The sequence below is a fragment of the Toxotes jaculatrix genome, chromosome 23 (genome assembly GCF_017976425.1).
Source record: "Toxotes jaculatrix isolate fToxJac2 chromosome 23, fToxJac2.pri, whole genome shotgun sequence".
In the NCBI taxonomy this organism is placed as follows: domain Eukaryota; kingdom Metazoa; phylum Chordata; class Actinopteri; family Toxotidae; genus Toxotes; species Toxotes jaculatrix.
Genome location: NC_054416.1, coordinates 1,242,288 through 1,262,197, shown reverse-complemented (window position 1 = coordinate 1,262,197; position 19,910 = coordinate 1,242,288). Strand labels below are relative to the sequence as shown.

The 19,910-nt window shown below is 45.1% G+C and overlaps 3 protein-coding genes across 9 annotated transcripts; 2 read left to right on the top strand and 1 right to left on the bottom strand.

Moving 5' to 3' along the window:
* Positions 1-733: 733 nt before the first annotated feature.
* Positions 734-5,747, bottom strand: LOC121177366 (endothelin-1 receptor-like). 2 transcript variants are annotated; one of them, XM_041031681.1, is made up of 8 exons: positions 5,589-5,747; positions 4,624-5,415; positions 4,192-4,319; positions 3,799-3,997; positions 2,989-3,141; positions 2,614-2,747; positions 2,395-2,503; positions 734-1,478 (listed from the first exon to the last, which is right to left on the bottom strand). In XM_041031681.1, exons 2-8 carry the CDS (start codon positions 5,152-5,154, stop codon positions 1,431-1,433), a joined length of 1,302 nt encoding a protein of 433 aa, XP_040887615.1. In that variant the 5' UTR covers positions 5,155-5,415; positions 5,589-5,747; the 3' UTR covers positions 734-1,430. The 2 variants fall into 2 exon arrangements, with proteins under 2 accessions (XP_040887615.1, XP_040887614.1); XM_041031680.1 differs by having other exon boundaries at positions 737-1,522.
* Positions 4,980-12,588, top strand: ttc29 (tetratricopeptide repeat domain 29). 5 transcript variants are annotated; one of them, XM_041031669.1, is made up of 13 exons: positions 5,001-5,117; positions 7,557-7,818; positions 9,045-9,155; positions 9,242-9,325; positions 9,508-9,567; positions 9,724-9,887; positions 10,062-10,238; positions 10,330-10,542; positions 10,659-10,744; positions 11,063-11,154; positions 11,317-11,440; positions 11,769-11,858; positions 12,032-12,588. In XM_041031669.1, the coding sequence occupies exons 2-13, from the start codon at positions 7,793-7,795 to the stop codon at positions 12,191-12,193; spliced, it is 1,389 nt and encodes a 462-aa protein (XP_040887603.1). In that variant the 5' UTR covers positions 5,001-5,117; positions 7,557-7,792; the 3' UTR covers positions 12,194-12,588. The 5 variants fall into 5 exon arrangements, with proteins under 5 accessions (XP_040887605.1, XP_040887603.1, XP_040887607.1 ...); XM_041031670.1 differs by having other exon boundaries at positions 5,013-5,117; positions 7,560-7,818; XM_041031671.1 differs by lacking the exon at positions 7,557-7,818 and having other exon boundaries at positions 4,980-5,117.
* A 383-nt stretch (positions 12,589-12,971) lies between these two features.
* slc10a7 (solute carrier family 10 member 7) lies at positions 12,972-19,127 on the top strand. Of its 2 annotated transcripts, XM_041031712.1 has the most exons (13): positions 12,972-13,250; positions 14,588-14,670; positions 14,771-14,907; positions 15,570-15,645; positions 15,795-15,833; positions 16,006-16,041; positions 16,222-16,305; positions 16,397-16,562; positions 16,767-16,818; positions 17,041-17,114; positions 17,740-17,885; positions 18,032-18,079; positions 18,785-19,127. In XM_041031712.1, exons 1-12 carry the CDS (start codon positions 13,151-13,153, stop codon positions 18,050-18,052), a joined length of 1,014 nt encoding a protein of 337 aa, XP_040887646.1. In that variant the 5' UTR covers positions 12,972-13,150; the 3' UTR covers positions 18,053-18,079; positions 18,785-19,127. The 2 variants fall into 2 exon arrangements, with proteins under 2 accessions (XP_040887646.1, XP_040887645.1); XM_041031711.1 differs by lacking the exon at positions 18,032-18,079 and having other exon boundaries at positions 12,975-13,250.
* Positions 19,128-19,910: the final 783 nt, after the last annotated feature.

The window sequence follows — 19,910 nt, the reverse complement described above, 5'->3', positions numbered from 1 at the left end:
TTAAATGGAGGCTTTGAGGAAGTGAAACAGTTCCAATGAGATTAACGCTGAATAAATACTGACGGACAGAAGAGATGCTGAAGCTGAAGATGTTCACTCAGACCGACGCTTGGCCTGTTTTCCTCCTCGGTCCCGCTCCTGTTACCAGGCAACGCATCTCTCCTCCGCCCGACCACGGCTCGGTTGATCAGCCGATCAGCGGCCCGATCGATCGGGTGATCGATCCGGTAACCCGTCACAACAGCCGACCGTTCTTCAGGCGGAACAGGGAGGAGGCGGCTGTCCGCGTTTTGTGCTCCCCGTTTCCCGTGTTTACGCGCCCGCGTCACCGGGAGGAATCTGGACCTCCTCGCTCACCGTCAGTCACGTGTTCGGCAGCACAGACGCACAAACAGGCGATGAACTGTGACATCTCAGAAATATTTTTTAATTGTTCGGATTTTTCACATTTAATTTTTTTCAGCTGTCACAGTTCAGAATACGACAAAATAACACAACTGACTGATGCAGTTATTTCTTTAAACTCCACAAATAAGAGAAAAGTTTGACTCAGCTGATCAGAGAAATAACTCTCATCCTGCAGAGGAGCCCTGATGGATTTTAACCGGAGGACGTAAAGATACTTCTACACCTTCATCAGTTTACCCACAGTGCATTGCAGCCACTACAGCCACGGTCATGCCACGATAAAAGCAAACACACACACGTAAATCAAAACTGGTCTTTAACGCTCTGAGAATATAGCTTTATTGATAAATGCATGACCCAGGAAACACAGCATTCACTAATAATTCATAATAATTATTCATTAAGTCATGGTGGCGTTGAAAAGACATGTTAACAAACACTGACAGATTTCAGTGGCAGCTGCTGTGGACATTCCTGATGCACAGAGGACGAATGCTGTGTCCACCACAAAGCTTCGCATTGTGGGGTGTAATGGACACAACAAGCCTCTGGGGGGTGCTAGTGCGTTTTTAAACTCCAGACACGTTTTCTCCCTGTGCAGGTAGAGCTGCGGGGGAGTATTTTAAATATACAACACAATAATAAATACACCACGTGGTCAAAAGTAAGTGGACGTGAACATGTGATTCCGACAGTAATCTGCTCCAACAGCCTCCACCAGTCAAACAGAAGCAGCCTCAGACCAAAACCTGCGAGAAAGCACGTGAACACAGCCGTCCACATACTTCTGGCCGCATAGTGTATAACATATCACCACACAATTATTAGTTTGTAATAAAATATAATTTTTAGAGCTGAATAAATATGTTATAAAAAGGTAAAAACTACACATTAGTGTACTGGTATAGTCCTTTGTATAAACAGAGTCACACAGCAGTGTGTGTCTCAGTGCAGGGTTGTGTGGTCGTTGTCATGGCGTTGTGTTGCAGATGAAGATGCGGACTCTCACGCTCTCTCAGTGCTCAGTGTGCTTGTACTGCAGACTCGTCCCATGGTTGAGAGGCAGCATACTGTTAGAGAAAGAGCCAGAATAACACCAGCAACACAGACAGGACTATGGAGGGGGGGAGGGAGAGAGAGAGAGAGAGAGAGAGAGAGAGACGGTGGGTGAGGATTAAAGGGGGACTCCAGCGATTTAATATTTCACCTCAATGAAGTTGGGAACTCAAAAGAGACAGATGTTTAAAAAAGAATTGTTAAACTCTAAACAGCAAACACTAAGGCATCCTGAACTGTGTTCCCCTGCGTGGTAGAACTCCTACATTTCCCATAATGCAACTCTGTGACATCTTTTCATGAGAAACTCCTATGTATACATCCACCTCCTCATCTTTCAAACTCCTCGGCTCCGGTTTGTAATGTAGGTTTTTGTAAATATGGAATCGTGAAATCCTGAAGGCGAACTTTGCCTTGCGCTTTAGGCTACTTCTGAGCTAAGTGTTGCGTGCGTGCAGGGCTTACTGGTTGTAATGGTTTGTTTAGGGCGACCTGTTGTGTGAAACATCTGCTTTGTGGGAATCGAGTCATCACAGCACGCACGTAAAACTTATTTTAAGTTTAAAAGTCCCCGTAGATGATGGCTGGATGATTCGGAGATCAGTGCTCACATCCAGCCCAACTGTGTAAAACGGTGGAGTGCCCCTTTAAACCACTGTCTCTGCTCATTTCCCACAAGTCCTTTATCCAAGGTCTCTGTCCTCAAGATACTTGCAATCCCAGAACAGATGATAGCGTCTTTCAGCCTCTATCTCCCTCTCTCTCTCTCACTCTTATCTTATGTTGTGTATGTCTCACGCCCTCTGACCCTGTGACCTCGCGGTGATGTCACGCTGACTCGGGGAAAAGCAGATTCACAGCTGTTTGGTTCGTTCGCCATCATCACCACAACACGCTCGACCACGAAGCACGGCGGCGTTTGGTTTTTACCTTGAAGCAGTTTTTGAACTTCTTGGAGACGGAGTAGAGGATTATGGGATTGATGCAGGAATTGATGGTGGCCATGTTGATACTGATGTAGTCTAGCACCAACAGGAAACTACAACCACAGAAGAAGAACACAGAACATGAGCTGCATTCACAACAACCACAACATTTTTAATGACGCTTAATGACACTTTTTTTTTGTGAACATGTTTCTACACCTACTTTAATAAGTCGCAGCGATGTGCATCATGGGGTTTGTAGGTGGTCCACTTCAGCAGGCGGCTCAGATGCAGCGGAAACCAGCACAGAGCAAAGATCAGCACCAGGCAGAGCACAGACTTTGCTACTTCTCTGCGCTGTAGAGAGACATTTACCTTTGTCAGGGACGTCGAGATAAATCGAATGCAGCAGTACAAACCGTTTTAGGGAGGTGGTAATATAATGGTTGTTTGTGCTGCTGTTGAACCGTCTTGCGTTACATGGCCACGTGCTTCTATTATTTCATCCACAGACTACATTAGTTTCAGCTGGGTGTTCCTAATAAACTGCCAAATGTGTGTATACATGAGATGTGTGTACGTCTGTGTGTGCACACGCCTGTTTTAGGTGTTTGCTCAGTGAGATCCTCAGACTTCCTTCCTGGTGTGTGAGCATCTTGCAGGTCATCAGGCCGTAGAAAACAGCAGAGCAGACCAGAGGAACGCAGAAGTAGAAGCCAAACAGCCACCAGTCCTTCGCATCCTGGTAGAACTGGAACACACAGAGACACACGTGTGCAGGACACTGCAGAGACTTTCCTGTCAAAACTCCTGAGACGAACATTTAGCCAGGAGCAAAGAGAAAACGCATTAAGTCTCTTTGGAGGCTTTTTGAACCCACTTAGAACGTAGACTGTGGTTTAGCACCAGACTTTGGAGGCTCCTCAGGGGCCTCATTCACTTCTTGTGAAATTCTAAAATCATCATTATTGGGCGCGAGCTTCAGTCAGCTGTTAAAATGACAGCAGGTCAGCTGACCCAGCTTCAGCTTCGAGTGCCCGGGCTCAGTTTGTTTGTTTCAGTCACAATCTGGAGACACAAACAGGAAATGAAGTTCTAAACTGTCTGCGTTAAAGAGACCTCGCCCTGAAACACAACAAATATGTCCTGGAAATGGACGAGAGCGTCCACTCGTCTCCCCACACGGACCATTCAACATCCAGATGAACCCGGGTCTAACCCTCTGCCCCGAGTCAACAAGCTGAATTCAACTTTTTTAGAGAATTTTATTTTTTACATAAATAAAAAGAGAATGTGATGATGTCGAAATGGTAACTGCACATTTCCAAACACATTTCTTTGTAGTTTTCTCTCTGTAATCAGAAGGAGCATCAAAACAACTTCAAAACACACACACACACACACTCACCCTCATGAAAGGCGTGTTGGGCTGCAGCATGCAGGTCGTCATGTTCATGTTCTTGTAGTTGAAGGTGACCATGTTGAAGCCGACGGCCTCCGGCACAGCCAGCACTATGGACAGCAGCCAGATCACCACTATCTCCACCGCCGTTACCGTGGGAACACCTTTGCCCTGTATACGAGACCAGGACGCCACCGCACGATACCTGGGTACAAGGTGTGACAGTTTCACAAATGTACTGTATGTTAAAAAAAAAAAAGATTTATTCTTTCAGGATAAAATATGAATGTGTTTGTTATGCTGAACTGTCAGTTTATTGAAGTTTGGTCCTCACTTCTCGACTCGGTTTTAGGTTTAAGGATCCGTTGGCGAATGTTGTGGTGTGGTGGTGAATGTTACCTGTCCACGCTCAGAGCGCACAGGTTGAGGACGGTGATGCCGACAGAAGCTTTCTGCAGGAAGGGGAAGAGTTTGCAGAGGAACAGCCCGAACGAGCTGTCGGCAAACGGCCACCTCATCGCCAGGAGCTGCACACACACACATTAACATATTAACAGAATATCACAGGGTCAGTGTGTGTGTGTGTGTGTGTGTGGTGTGTTATCTCAGTTTGTGGGGTATTTTAGTGCTGCTATCAGTGTGACACTCAACCTCCCGCCTGAGACACACAACACACACACAGATACTGGGGGAAGCTGTTTTTCATTCAGGTCCTGCTGAGAGGTGAAGCTACAGGAAGTGGAGCTGCTTATTGATTATTGTGTCATTATTGTGAGAAACTAATACTTGTAGACATCCACATGAATGGGGAAGAGTATAATTGTGCTGTACCTTGTAGACGTGGATAGGTATGTCGATGGAGATGTATATCAGGTCTCCCAGGGCCAGGCTGGCTATGAGAGCATTGGGCCTGTTCCTCATGTTTTTATTTTGGTAGATAATCCTCAGCAGGGTGGCATTTCCGATGATGCCCACAGCAAAGATCACGCAGGACACCACCGTGTTGATGTACTTAAAGGCTGTTTTTATAGACGTGTCTCTGTGACATTTTGGGGGCGATGCTGTGCGTGTGTGAACTGCCCGAGATGAGTTGGAGGAAGACGGGGGCTTGTTCGCAGTCGCTTGCACCACATGTGGCTCTCGGTCTGAGGCCTGGATAAGACGGTCCACTCCAGGTCCAAGAGGTGGGTCGGTGCTGTAGAAATCAGGCAGGTCCGCCATCATCTGATCTGATAGGGCTGGCTCAGATGAGAAGTTACTGTGGCAACCAACTGGAGCTACAAACGCCAAACACCAGACGACCAGCAGCACAGGAAACATCCCAGGTATGAGTGAAGGCCTGGAACCCGACCTGGGTCCCATTCCCTGCTTGCTGTGACTCCTGAACCAACTCCCGAGCGTTCCCGTGACAGACTTTGTAACTTCAGAACTGATCTGTCTGTGATTGTAGAACCTGGTTTAGATCCGACTTTTACCACAGAACATGTTCAAGAACCTGTTCTGATTCCTAAAACCCCACAACTGTAATTTCAGAATCAGTGCTGAAGTAAGTTCTTGAGGGTGTAGATGTTCTCAAGGCTGAAGTCAGAGCAGAGACGGTGTCAGGAATGAAGCTGGGTGATTCTGGATCAAATGAAAACAAGACAGGAGGTTGGTTAGAAAGCACAGCTCTGCAGAATGAAAAAAATATTTCCTTAGACTCTTAGTTCAGATCTGAGATTTCTCAAAGAGCTGGGGTTTGTAGCTTAAGTGTTTTTCTTTTTGAAGTAGCAGGAAAAAAATGTTAGGAATCTCACCTGTTTGTGTTTTTTAGTCTCCGTCTGTGATTGGTGGTTAAATTTAATTAAATTAAATCCAGACTCTTCACTTCAGTGTAAATAAGAGGAGAAGAAGAAGAGTGAGCTCTGCTTGGTCCAGACTGAACTGAAGAAGTCTGAGTGACGGAGCTCGGTTTTATTCTCTCTCTCTCTCTCTCTCTCTCTCTCTCTCTCTCTCTGTCTCTCTCTCTCTCTCTCTCTCTCTCGCTCTCTTTCTGATAGCCATGAATACTCGCACGCCCCCACCCCACGGTCTCTTCCCCCTCCTCACTTTTTTCTCTTCATTTCCTCTTCATCCTTCGTCAGCTGTTGCTTCACATTTTTTCTCATCTTTCATTCCTCCTCCCTTTAAGTTAAAATAATAATAATAATAATAGTAAGAAACAAGTTTACACAGTTCTTTATTCTCCATTTGTTTATCTCTGTGTTTACTGTAACAAACAACACACACACACACACGCACGCACACACACACACACTCACTTACTGTAATTGAAACCAATCCAGTTTTAACCCAATTTTCCCACTTAAGAGTTTGTTGATAAAACACTGTTGTGGAAATTGAGGCAGTAAAATTTATTGCTGTGTTTGAACGACAAATTTTACTTTATTGGCGCGTTTGAACACGAGCGATGCCTGAGTCGGTTTATTACACCAGGAGTTTAATGTTCATCTCTGAGGCCGTTCTCCTGACTTTATTCCAAACTCTTCCACCATCTCAGCCAACATGAGAAACATGAACATGAGCCAAATACTCGAAAACAATATCTGAACATTTACAGGGGTTAAGTTAAAAGATCCATTAAACTGTTATTGACTGAGATGTTATTAAAACTTTTTATGCACTTGGTGAAACAAGCACTGGTTTCACCTTTTAAAGCAAGACAGCGTAACGTGATTTCTGTTTTGGGAAATGACTGAAATTCTTCTCCGAGATGCTCGATTGCTTCGTTTTCTGAGATGATCCTGGAGGTTTCTCCCCGCTGTCCATGATCTGCTGTGACACAACAGAGGTTTAAACATCTGTCGGTGACACGCAACCTGTGTCAGTCCTGAACAGGACACTTTCCTGACAACAACACGTGCAGTGCGTGTTGTGTTTACACATCTGTATCACGTGTGTATTAGTCTGAATCAGCCTACGGACGTTCATCCAGCCTTTCTCTTCTATGTCTGTGTATCTGGAGGCAGCCGTGACCTCTGACCTTCTCTCAGACTGACTTCAGTTCAGTTTAAATCAGTCTGACCTTTTACCACAGAAAGTTCAGATTCACTCAACGTCAGAGCTAAATTTGGTTTTACAAAGAAGTCTGTGTCACTGTGTGTGTGTGTGTGCGTGTGTGTGTGCGTGTGTGTGTGTGTGTGTGTGTGTGTGTGTGTGTGTGTGTGTGTGTGTGTGCGCGTGTGTGTGTGCGTGTGTGTTGTTTGTTACAGTAAACACACAGAGATAAACAAATGGAGGTTGTACGTGACTTGAACCATGCAGCCACACAATGAGATCTCTCTGCCACACACACACGAACAGACACACAACATCCAACCACACACACAAGGCTCAGAGCCCTTGAGCAAGGCATTAGTAGATGGCTTTACAGCCTGTTTACATCCGTTTATCTTCTCCTTTATTATCAGTGTGTGGAGTATTTCATGCCCTGTTACCATCACATCACATCATGTCTGCTGCGATATCAGAAATCTCGACATGCATAAAGCAACAAGTAACAAAAGAGAAGGCCAAATGTATTTTGCTAATTAGATTTGACTTAGTTCACTATTTCCTGACTTTACAGCTGAGATGAAAAATGTTTATTGTAACTGTAAAAACTGTTTGTTGAAGGTTTTTATTTGAAGTGGAAACACACAGTCGTTGGTGTCAGACCACCGACTTTGTGAACAACAGTTTATGTAAAAAAAAAAAGGTTTAATTCTCACTTTTCTCTTCTAAAGCAGTGCTGGTTAATGAACAAATTACACTTGGAGCTAATTAGAACGAGAAGAACAAACGAGCCAAATCCAAAGAGTCTCATCTGTCAGCAAATCAGACCCAGAGACTGTGAACACGCGACAGAGAGAAGCAGGAAACAGCCTCTGTGTCTCAGCTGCTGCCGATTTCCACCCTGAACGTGAAACTTTATGAGGAACTCTTTGAAGAAACGACACACATCCACCACCACAGAGCGAGTATGACAGAGTTTCCATCCCAGCTGTGGTGAGATGGAAAAGTTTTACATCCAGCATCTGAAAAAAGCGTGTTTGGTTTTTACCCTGACAGGAAATTGTCTGTTATTCCTTATATAATTCTTTTTCTGTAACATACAGCTTATGTATCACTGATTTAATGTTCTCTGTCCTTTTAATATTATCTTTGATTTAAAGAAAATTGAAACTGAAACTGAAATTTAAAAGGACTTAACAGGATTGAGAGGAAAGATGTGTAGAACAAAGAGAAACTGATTTGTGAGAAGCTTCGAGGTTTTCAACATCAAAGCTGCAGCTGCATCATAAACCAGGAGCTTCAGAAACATGCAACATGTAAACATAACAGCATAAACTACACATGTTACAGTAACATGTAAAAAGACAGACAGCTGTTGAAAACCAGAGGAGCCTCAGGTGTGTGTGTGAAGCAGGTAATCAGGTGCTCTGTACTTCGGTGGTAGAAACCTTCATGACGGTGAACTGTTCGTGGCTCGTCCCCGCCTCTGAGGTTTACTGATTTCTGAATGGACCCGGGCAGCGGGCACGAGCTCAGCCATTCGTCCGTGCGTTGTCACGCGGGCCGCCCTGCCCCGCGTTGCCACGGTGACGGTCGGCGTTTTAGAAGCGAAGTTCCGGTTTCAGCTGCCCTAAGTTCACGGTCTGTTTTCGGCTTTAAACTGAACTTAGCGTCATGAGGATGAAACCACGAGCTTAAATACGAGTTTTACTAAAACAACAACGTTTGTCAAGTGAAGTTTGAGACGGTGAAGTTCGCGCAGGGTGAGTTTTACCGGTAAAAAGCTTCACTTTAACCAAGCTAGCTCAGTGTCTGGGTGAAGGACAGATACAGGAAGGTAACCTGCTTTAGTCAGGAGCTCTGACCAATGCTGTGTCAAGGTCCACTTACTGTTATTTTCCCGAGCTTTCAACCACCTGTCAAAAGAGTTTGAGAACACCTTTAAATAATCCAGCATCTCAGTGTTTCTGAAAGTAAAGCAAAGAACAAATAAACCTTTAACTCATCCAGCAGCTGAACACGCTCCTGACGTTCTTTCTACAATGGAAACCACGTGTTTTCCTCTGCTTTCCTCAGCTCCATGAGGTTTAGGTCTGGAGACTGTGCTGGTCTTCATCACGTGAAGATGAACCTGCCTGGGCTCTAAATAATGACTGTTCACAGGTACAGAGAGAGTTTGTCTGCTGGCTGCTCGTCTTCATGGCCTCTGTCTCCTTTAGTTTGACCGACAAGGTGAAGATGGACTCTGCTGTAACACGGCGGCGCTCCGGGCCGTTTCTACCGGACATCACCACCAACAGCGTCAGATGGAGGAGAAGCTCCCAGAACAGGTGTGTTTCAAAAGAGACCACACAAACAAGAAGTGGAAAAGCATTTGTACTGCATTAATAACTGTGTGTGTGTGTGTGGTCTGCAGGACGAGGCTGGAGCAGGAGTCCCTACAAGCGAGATCAGTGTCCAATAAATGGGCTCAGATCTTCTCCAAGGAAGAAATCGCACAGTGAGTCCAGTCTCCACGGTAACCAGCTGGACAAACAAATTCGGGTTTATTTCTCCGAGAGCTGTTGTTGTTTACCAGCCGCTGTGAGGATGCAAGCGTAGAGCTTAAATCAGGTGGGACGGAGGTTTTCACCCAGAGTCGTGAGGTTTTTCACTCGTCCTCTCACGTTTTCCTTTCTCCAGGTTCAGAAACAGCGTGAAACAGAACATCTGTGTGCAGATGCTTCAGGAGGGCTACCACAGGTGTGTGCTCTGCTCCTGTGACGGAGACACGCTGATTTATGGGAACTTCAGTCAGAATATCTACGCTTTGATTGGCTGTTGGCTTATATAAACACACACACACAATAATTTATTCTCTCATTCTTCTCCCCTCTCTCTTCCCCGTCTCCCTCTCAGGTCGTTCTCTGAGCTCTCCTTTCTGCTGCAGTCTGAGCGAGACCGGAGGGCGGCGGCTGAACCTGGTTCAGCTCTCAGGCTTCAGACTCCACTGGAGGAGCAGCAGGATAAGCTGGAGACCATGAGGCAGCACCTGAGCCGGGCCGAGCAGGCTGAAAGGATCGGTACGCGCAGGCACACCTGCACATGCAACTTAATTTAATAAATATGCACATAATAAAAGTTTGGAGTTTTGTTACTCAGCTTGGAAGATAGAAAGACATTTATTGAGGCTAGCAGGTTTTCCCTCACAGTGTTTCCCTGTGTGTGTGTTTGTTTGTGTGTGTGTGTGTGTGTAGGTTCGTGGTCGGTGGTGTGTGAGCACCGTCTGGTTTTGGGTCAGTACTTCTCAGCTCCTGAAGATCTGTTGCTGAGTTTGTACTTCTACCACAGCTGTGCAGACAGAGAGCAAGGGGGGCGCTCGAGACCAGCTACCGAGGCCCGGGCCTGCATGGCTGAGCTCTACCTGCAGCAAGGTGGACAGCACACACACACATACACACACGCACGCACACACGCACACACACGCACACACACTGAATCAGAAAGATCGTCTCGGCCCTGCAGGAGACCTGGAGGAGGCGAGGCACCAGGCAGAGCTGTGTCTAAAGCAGGCTGAGGACGGCGGCTGGCTGGACTCGACCGGTCGGCCCCTGAGGCTCCGGGGCCGTCAGGCACTGTGGAGGATCTACAACCAGCTAGCTGAAGTTTCACTGGACGCGGCAAACTACAGCGAGGCTCTGGAGCTGCTCCACAAGGGCCACAGCATGGCCACGGAGTGTAGGTGTTCTCAGTCAGCCTGTGTCTGAATGCATACATGTTGAAACAGTAGGTGGTGTGTGTGAGAGTTTGTGTTGGGACAAACGAGGCTGACTTATGACTTATGTCTGTTTCAGCTGAAGATAAACAGATTGAAGGGGAGGCCGCCTATCGACTGGGACTGGCCTATCAGCGCACAGGAGACCATGACACAGCCAAAAAGGTAAGAAGGTACCTGAGTGTGAGATCGGCCTGAGGTGTTAAAATCAAGCTGCGTCTCAACGCCACAAATCACAAATGTGTAGTTTGACTTTTAAAAAGATTCAGTGATTTTCCAAAGTCAGCTGCTCGCTGTAGCTTTTATCAAACAAACAGGAGGAAATTATGCTTTTGTTGGGGACAGTTTTCAGATTAATTCACTTTTGGTGCTGTAGTGAGCTCTAAGGCTCAGGGTACTTGTTCGTAAAATAAAAATATAGACATGTTTAAAAGGAATGTGATAGTTATTTTTGTGTGTAGTAACAAAACTGTGTGTGTCCAGTTATTCAACACCTGCATGCAGATTTGTGGCACACTGCAGGACGCTGATGGACTGGGAAAGGCCTACAAGGCTATGGCCAAGTCTATAGAGAGGTACACACACACACACACACACACAGTCAAATCACTGTGTGTGTTTACATGGACATGAGTCCTCACTGCACGTCCCCTTACACATGATGAACACTTACCTGTGCCTACCTGCCAGTGCCAGTACAGATGTTTAATGTGTGTGTGTGTGTGTGTCTGTGACAGTGAGGGAAACATAAATGAGACAATCCAGTGTCTGCAGAAGTTAGTCGACATCATGCGAAGCAACGGACTGCAACCCAAGATGGCGGAAAGCTGCCTGTGTCTGGGCAATATCTACTTCACCACGGTATCACACACACACACACACACACACACACACACACACACACACACACACACACACACACACACACACACACACACACACACACACACAAATGTTCTCACAGATCTAAAAAAAAAAAACATCTTGTTTTAAGTGATTATTAGCTTTATCAAACATTAAAAATTTCATTCATTCATTGCATTAGAATTTATGAACCTCAGGTTATTTCTAACAATGAAACCTTTGTTCTTTTCACTGGACGTTGAACTGCAGCTCCCTCCTTCCCTCCCTCCCTCCCTCTCTCTCTCTCTCTCCCTCTCTCTCTCTCTCTCTCTCTCCCTCTCTGTAGGCTCAGTACAGAAGAGCGTGCGAATGCTTCCTTCAGAGTTATGACGTCGCCTGTAACATAGGAAACATGGCTCTGCTGCAGAAAGCACAGGTACACTCAGACTTCATACTGTTACACTGTCTCACTACAGGCTCCATTTCATACAAGCAATGACAACAACACTGTAAAGACTGATAGAAAAATCATCTAACACCCAGCAGACACCACTGTGTCTCCTCATACATACTAACAGCTGTTCCTCTGTCCGGCTCTGCTTCTGTCAGGTGTCGGTGGGCAGTGCTCGTGCTCACTCCCTGATCAGAACATACGCCGCTGACGTGGCGTCGGCCTCGCCCACGGCCCTGCAGCGACTCATGACCTGGAAAAACACCAGAGGGCATCAGGATCTCAGCCTGGACTCGACAGATCCGGCAGCCTGGTACTAACTCAGCAGAGAATGAGACTGGTGAATACAAGTAAAACCAGTACACTGTCATTTATTTCTTCAGACAGACACTTTGGTGTAGAGAATGTAAAGAAACACACAGAGTTTAATATGTTGCAACTGTAGCTGCTTGATATATTTTATGCATCACACACTGTAAATTTATTAGAGAAGTTCCTCAGTCCCCCGCAGGGACCCAGTGATCACACAGTCAGCTGTATCAACCAAAACATCCTGTGAATGCAACACTCCACGACGTGGAAGTATGACAGACTTTATCCTGAGCACATGAACGCACCTGATGGTTTCCAAATCATCTGACGTCCAGTTTGAGAACGATCTGTGCACCAGATCACAGCTCGTGTCAAAATGGTTTAAAATAAAATGTGATTTACGATCTCACTGTTGGTGCATGTGGATTTTATTTTTTCATACATATTTTGCATACATTTTGCCTGAATAACACTAATGCCAGTGAAATAAAAATGTACTGAATCATTAGAAAGAAACTGGTACAATTTTATTGGTATATGTAGTTTTTATAAAGATTATAAAAACATTAGAGGCGTTTATCTTTTTGTACCATCAAACTCTACAGAGCTACGTTGGGAAAGTTAGGAAAGATTTATCTTCCATAATAAAAATAACGAGCAAACACTGTTTTAATATTCTTTTAATTATCTAATAACTATTTCATTTTTAATTGTGTGAGCACATTTTATTTATGGACTGTTACGTTTTGACCTGTGTTACGGTAATCAAAAATCTGCTGCGCCTCTCTTTCCGTCTTTACGGCCTTGCTGAGGCCCATGTGTCCGGAAACAGGCTCCGGTTGTTCTGCTTGTGTTTTGTGACAGAAAAGCGTCCGGAGGAGAAGCAGAGGAGTTGTAAAACTTGGGTCCGGCTGGTGTGACGGGGGGGCCGGCGGGGTGATCTGGTGAACCCCGGGGGCTGAAACATGGGCCTTCTGGCGCGGATACGGAAGGAATGGTTCATCATCGGGATAGTGCTGGTCATTTTATCGGCCAAACTGCAGCCCAGCGTCGGCGTCAGGGGAGGTGAGTGGGTCGGAGTTTGGGAGCCGCTCAGTCTTGGAGTTGACCATAGTTCTGAAAAATATCTGTCTGTGGATGAAACTGTCTAACAAACAGCAGGACCCTGTTACAGTAACCAGCAGAGTTACAGAGGCTACTTTGGGGATTTTGGTACCAGGCTTGGAAAGAGTTTCCCATCTTTATCTTAACTTTTTGCTCATGGTCTCACAGTATCTCGTAGGAAAAGACTTTAGTTCTTAAATTAACAGTTGTGAGTCTCTAAAATAATCGGCATGGGAGTGGTTTTCTAAGCGGCATTTTACTTTGAACAAAATCCCAACTTTTAGAATTTGGATAACTGTTTCTCTCGTCGCGTCAGGGACGACGGACTGTGGGAACTGCAAGAAAAGTGATCCACAAGTTGTGATTTCTGCTTAAAAACGGATTACCTCGTATACATTAGAAATGCCGAAATAAAGTTGGAATCTTATTGATTATGGTAATGTATAAATTGATGGCATAGTTAATGAGTATGTCCGTGCAAAATCACGATCATTGTAAATTTCAGGGTTTTCTAAACGGAAAATGGTTATTAATGACAGAAGAGAGTGACGCATTGGAACTTGTTGACTCTACCTCACAGTGGTTCCTGTGTGTGTGTGTGTGTTTGTGTGTTTCCTACCTGGCACTGGAATGACACGTTGCATTCAGAAGCAGTCATGTCAACACACCCCTCTGCTGGATGTCACCTAACAACTCCGCGATCCCGTGTGCGCGGGCACGATGAAGTTGTCTTACTGCCTCACATCGTTTACTCACCTGTTTACTCATGATAAAACTTGGCAGTGGGTTTTGTCAGGTGTGACTTACCTGAGGTGGCCTCTGTGGCACCTGCCTGTTTGGGGAGAAGGGAAAAGCTTCACAGTGAATTCACTGAGGAGAACTGAGACAGTCACTTAACTGATAAGCGACACTCAGTCACACTTCCACATCTTATCCTGGAGATGAGATAAGCTCCTGTGCTGCCACTGTAAGGGCGCTGCCTTCAGGTGCTGCTTGTAAACTCTGGCCGTTGCAGCCAAGTGCTTCTTCAATTTGCTTTTGTCTTGGCTGCTGCTGCTTTCTGTTTTAAATCAGATCCACAGTCAATCCTCATCACAGAGACAGAAAAATCTAAATGATTACAAAAGCAGGTTTTGAATTTTCAACATTATTATTATTTATTTTTTATCTATACTATCACATTGTGATGAAATTCATATTTTATAATAATTTACATCATTACATACATAGCACTGTAGCATACTTTAATCCATGCTTAATAATAAACAGTGTTTTCTTTTCTGCTGTCTGTCCCTCAGGTCCACTGAAGCCAGAGATCACCGTAGCCTACGTTGCCGTCTCGCTCATTTTCTTCAACAGCGGCCTGTCGCTGAAAACAGAGGTAAGAAGTCTGATCCTCTCTGTGCCACCTGACCCCACTGATGCGTTCAGGTGACGTTTGGAAAAGATTCCTGTGAGAAATAAAAGTCTGATCTCTGCAGGAGTTGACCAGCGCGTTGCTTCACGTTCGCCTCCACCTCTTCGTTCAGTCCTTCACGCTGATCTTCTTCCCGCTGGCCGTCTGGCTGCTGCTCAGAGTGCTCGCACTCACCGCCATCGATCAATGGCTGCTCAGAGGGTAGGAGGAGAGTGTGTGTGTGTGTGTGGTGTGTGTGTGTGTGTGTGTGTGTGTGTGTGTGTGTGTGTGTGAATGCCATCCTTTATTCAAGTCCTTACCTCACTGTACCTGAAGGGTGAGTTATGTAAGATGAAAGACCCACATTCACTACTGCTACAGGCAGTGCTCTGTGTGTGTGTGTGTGTGTGTGTGTGTGTTTCCCCTTAGATTCCAAACTGTCCATGTAATGACAGAAAAGAGACAAACTGATCTGAAATAACCGTGTTGTCCTGAAAGCAGCCTTTCAGGGTCTTGGTGTAGGGACTCTCCACGCCACACGGGGGCGCACTGAAATTAGAGATTAATTCTGAGATGCCACCGTCAGTGGTCCAGGTCCACCATCAGTGAGGATGTTCATGTTCCTCCCTCAGTGTCTGTTGTTGTTGTTTTTGTTTGTTATGGTCCATGACACCATCACGACCGCCTCCGTCCTCGCATCTCTTCCTCACATCTTTATCTCATCATCCTCACTTCCTGCTCGAGAGTCATGTGACCAGTTTTTATTTGTTCTAGTTTGTTAAAACTTGCACCTGCTGCTTAATGAACATCTTTACGTGGCCTTCTTCTTCTTCTTTCTTTTTCATCCTCATCCTCCTCTCCATCCTGCTGTTGTGGTTTCCTAGGTTACAGACGGTGAGCTGCATGCCCCCTCCAGTCTCCTCCGCTGTTATTCTCACCAAGGCTGTCGGAGGCAACGAGGTAACACGCTCACATGTCAGCAGGTTATTGTCCTGCAGTGTTTGACGAATGGTGTAATATTGAAAAGTGATAAGCATGTTGGCATGTTGTTGTCATGGTGACTGATTGTGTGTGTGTGTGTGTGTGTGTGTGTGTGTGTGTGCTTACAGGCTGCTGCCATCTTCAACTCAGCGTTTGGAAGCTTCTTGGTAAGATGTTGGTTTGATTTGTAGTTTTGGTTTTAGGGCTAAGGTTAGTGTTGGTGTAACGTTAGGTTATGGTTATGGTTATGGTTATGGTTATGGTTAGGGGTTAGCAGGTTAACAGGAGTGTGAGCTCTGCGGGGAGTCGAAGCTGTGATCGTGTCTTTCTCTTCCTCAGGGAATCATAGTGACGCCGCTGCTGCTGCTGCTGTTTGTGAGTCTGAAAACTCTGTGGCACCACACTCACCTGTACTCTTCACCTGCATTACACTCCATTAACAGCATTATAAACTTCATTATACTCCATTACATTATATTCCACCAGCTAAGTTAATCAGCAATGAAAATCCGATATAACTCGTTTTAATCGGTGTCACGTTTTTTCCTCCTCCAGCTCGGCTCTTCATCCTCCGTTCCCTTCTCCTCCATCTTCTCTCAGCTCTTCATGACCGTGGTGGTGCCTCTGATCCTGGGTCAGGTAGGAATGTGTGTGTGTGTTATACAGAGAAAGTTAGATGATGTCTGAATGTTGTACAAAGGAACTGTGGTGTGTGTGTGTGCGCGCGCAGGTGTGTCGAGGTTTCCTCAGGGAGTTTCTGGAGCGGAGGAAGCCTCCTTTCGGCGCTGTCAGCAGCGCCGTCCTCCTCATGATCATCTACACCACCTTCTGTGACACCTTCAGTAACCCCAACATCGAGCTGGATCCCACCAGCCTGCTGCTGGTCGTCCTCATCAGTCAGTACAATCTGTCTGTGTGTGTGTGTGTTTGAGTCACAACCACTTCCTGTGGGAAAACACTAAATAAAAATAAACAAAATTACAAAATTGGATTTTGTGAGTCTGAGTAGTGTCAGTTCACGGTGGGTGTCGGGTCGATGCTGTCAGAGTTTCTTCTGGATAAAGAAGTAAAAGTCCTTCACTCTCTCTTGTTCTCTGCAGTTTTCTCCATCCAGCTCAGCTTCATGCTGCTCACGTTTGCCTTTTCTACCAGGTGAGTCTCCTCCTTCCATCCACCTGTCAAGCTTTCACAGCCTTCACCTTTTTTTGCTAAGATTTCTGTTTTGTATAAAAAGACAAAGACAAGCACATATGTGTAGTAAAGACGTGTAGTGTGTAAAGTTTATACTCAGTAATGAGTCAGAGGTCAGAGGTCACAGCTTCCAGGAAACCAGGGTCTGAGGAGAGAGAAGCTTTAACGTGTTGGTCTCTGCAGGTCGGGCTCGGGATTCAGCCCTGCAGACACCGTCGCCATCGTGTTCTGCTCCACACACAAGTCACTGACTCTGGGTAGGTGCTCACACACACACACACACACTCACACACACACACACAGAGATTTTGTGCGCTGGATAATGTCAGTGTGAAGCTGAAATGACAGAAATGTGAACAGAAACAGAACGTGTTGCTCCTCAGCCACAGGATCGTCTCTAAAAGAAAATCTGTCCTGTTTGAATGTGCAGTGTGATGAGAGACTAACACACAAACTCTCAGCCTCTTTATTATTTTGGGGAATTTGAAGCTTTAAACTTCTAAAATTTAGAAATAACTTTTAAAGACAGAATTGAAAGAAAATGTCATTTAACTGGTGAAAGACCAATTAAAATGTGTCAAAATAATAAACGACGGAATATATGAATACGTTTTTTTATGACTAGTAAAAATAAAGTTTGAGAACATGTTGATGTTGTATGCGGTGAATTTAATGAGCTCAGAATTTCCACAGAGACACTTCATCCTGGATGAAGGCAGGAAGAAATATGGAATATGAAGTTAGAGAGCAGAGAGATGTCACGTTGGTTTACATGAAGTGGAATTAAAGATCACTTTCTTTCACTGCCAGCCTTTTTATCCAGGCATCTGAATATCATAGCAGAATATCTCCTTTACTCGGGTTTAATCCATCCCTGTCCAGGTATCCCCATGCTGAAGATCGTGTTTGAGGGCTACGAGCACCTCTCTCTGATCTCTGTCCCTCTGCTGATCTACCATCCGGCTCAGATCCTGCTCGGCTCCGTCCTCGTGCCGACCATCCGTGGCTGGATGAGCAGCCGGCAGAAGGTACGGACTCATCACAGCTGAGATCTCGCTGCTCGGGTCTCAGGGCCTGAGGACGAGGCTCCAGTTCTCACCATAAACCTTCCTCCTCCTCAGATAGTGCTCTTCATTCCAACATTAACCTCTTCACCTTGTCTCCTCTCCTACAGTCTAGTCTGTTGTTGAGATAGGGCCGCATCCCAACACTACTGCCCTGAGTGAGTAGAGAACTGGCTTCGAAACAACAACTTATTTAACTGATTTAATTTAAAAAAAGAAAGCGACAGTTTAATTCTCCTTGGTTTTCACAATCAGAGCCGATCTGTTGTGATTCTGTGACAGTGTCTCCAGCAGTTACTGAACTGGTTTTAAATTCTGCTCCCTCAGTTCTCTGAGTATTAACGAGATCTGAGCGCAACAGCTCCCCCTACTGTCAGGAAAACACCCTGCAAGCATCTCCTGCTGGACTCACTGCTGCAAACTCACCAGCTTCACTTTGATCGGGCAGCAGCCGGGTTGTTTTGGGTTGGTGGTGGTGTGTATGAGGATGATGATGATGATGACGTCAATCACCGGTCAAGTCTTGCAGAACTACTGAAGTTTGACATGAAGGGATTCTAGCGGACCTGATTTAAGAAACCACATGTACTATGAAAATGATGTTTTTCTAAAAATCACTGCAGAGAGCGGACACTTTCCAGAGTACTTAAAGGGTCAGTTCACCCATTTTACAATAAAGTTTTTATCAGAGGTACAGCTGCTCAAAATGCAGTTTAACTTTGACAGATAAATCCAATTCATTCATTCACCTGCCGGTGGCGGCGGAGGATTCACTGACCAGACTTCCTTTGAAAATTCTCACATTTTCCACAGAATGTGGATCAGAGTATCTCACTGTCTGCTTCCCCTCTCTCTCTGCTCAGGCGCTGAAGCTGTCAGCCCTCCAGCCCATCTGACGAGGATGAAATCAGCGTTTCCATGGTGTTTGTACTGTGATACAAAGCAGACTAAGGTGGAGGGAGACAGTAGTCACACGTGCCTAATATCAGCCAATCATCACCTCACTGTGGTGGAGGAGACAAGGCTCGCAAGTCACCTTGATTTTCTCTGTTTCTACGACAACGAAAAACTCCTGTTCGTGTTTCCATCATAAATATTCTTTTATATTTAAAAGAAGCAAAAGTACACGTTTTATTTTTATACGGAAAACCCAAATAATCCTGGAAAAGGAGCACTGCTGTTGTTTTTTTTCTTTTTTGTTTTTTGAAAAACAGCAGCTTCCAGCAGGAACAGGATGGGTGGAGTTACTGGGACCATGTTTTTTTTTATTTTTTTTGCTATTTTCTACATTTTTCTACTCTGTCGTTTGCAGCTTTCACTGCCAGAAAATGTGGACGTTTGTTACCTTTATGTTCTCAGTAGAAACAAACCAATGCTGGATGATCTGACCTTTGATATACGTTATAATATCAGTAGCTGTTTGGATCTTTGACACTTTCTGAAATGAGGTTTGTGTTTGTTGACAGGAAGCAGTCCTGTGGTGAGGGGACGGTGCTGACTTAACAAATGATCAGTCCAAGTAATGAAGATACGACATGAACATTGTGGTAGGGAGTCAAAATATCGTCACCTTTCCTGGATCTATGCAGATTCTTAGCTCTCTTTTATTCACAAACGGACTTAATCTGTTTTTTATGCATTTGTCTGGATCATAATCCGCACAAGTCAGACTCTGACCAAGTATGTGGTTTTTCACTTGGAACAATAAGGAGGCAGGAGTCTAAGGTTTATGATCAGGGCTGCTGTCCAACACAGGAAAGATCAGAATAAAAACATTGAAATTACCTAAAGTGCACAAAGTATTTAAGTTCTACATGTGCATCTAAGTCTAAGGGATGTAATCACGTTTACAGTCATTTCATTTGGCATTATTCTCCAACCAAAATATTTAAGTTCAGTTTTAAGAAATGAATGTCCTGGAAAAGTCTGGGGTGGTGAATCTAAATCTGTTGGAGCTAAATCTTTATGGCCTGGTAATGTATGCAGCGT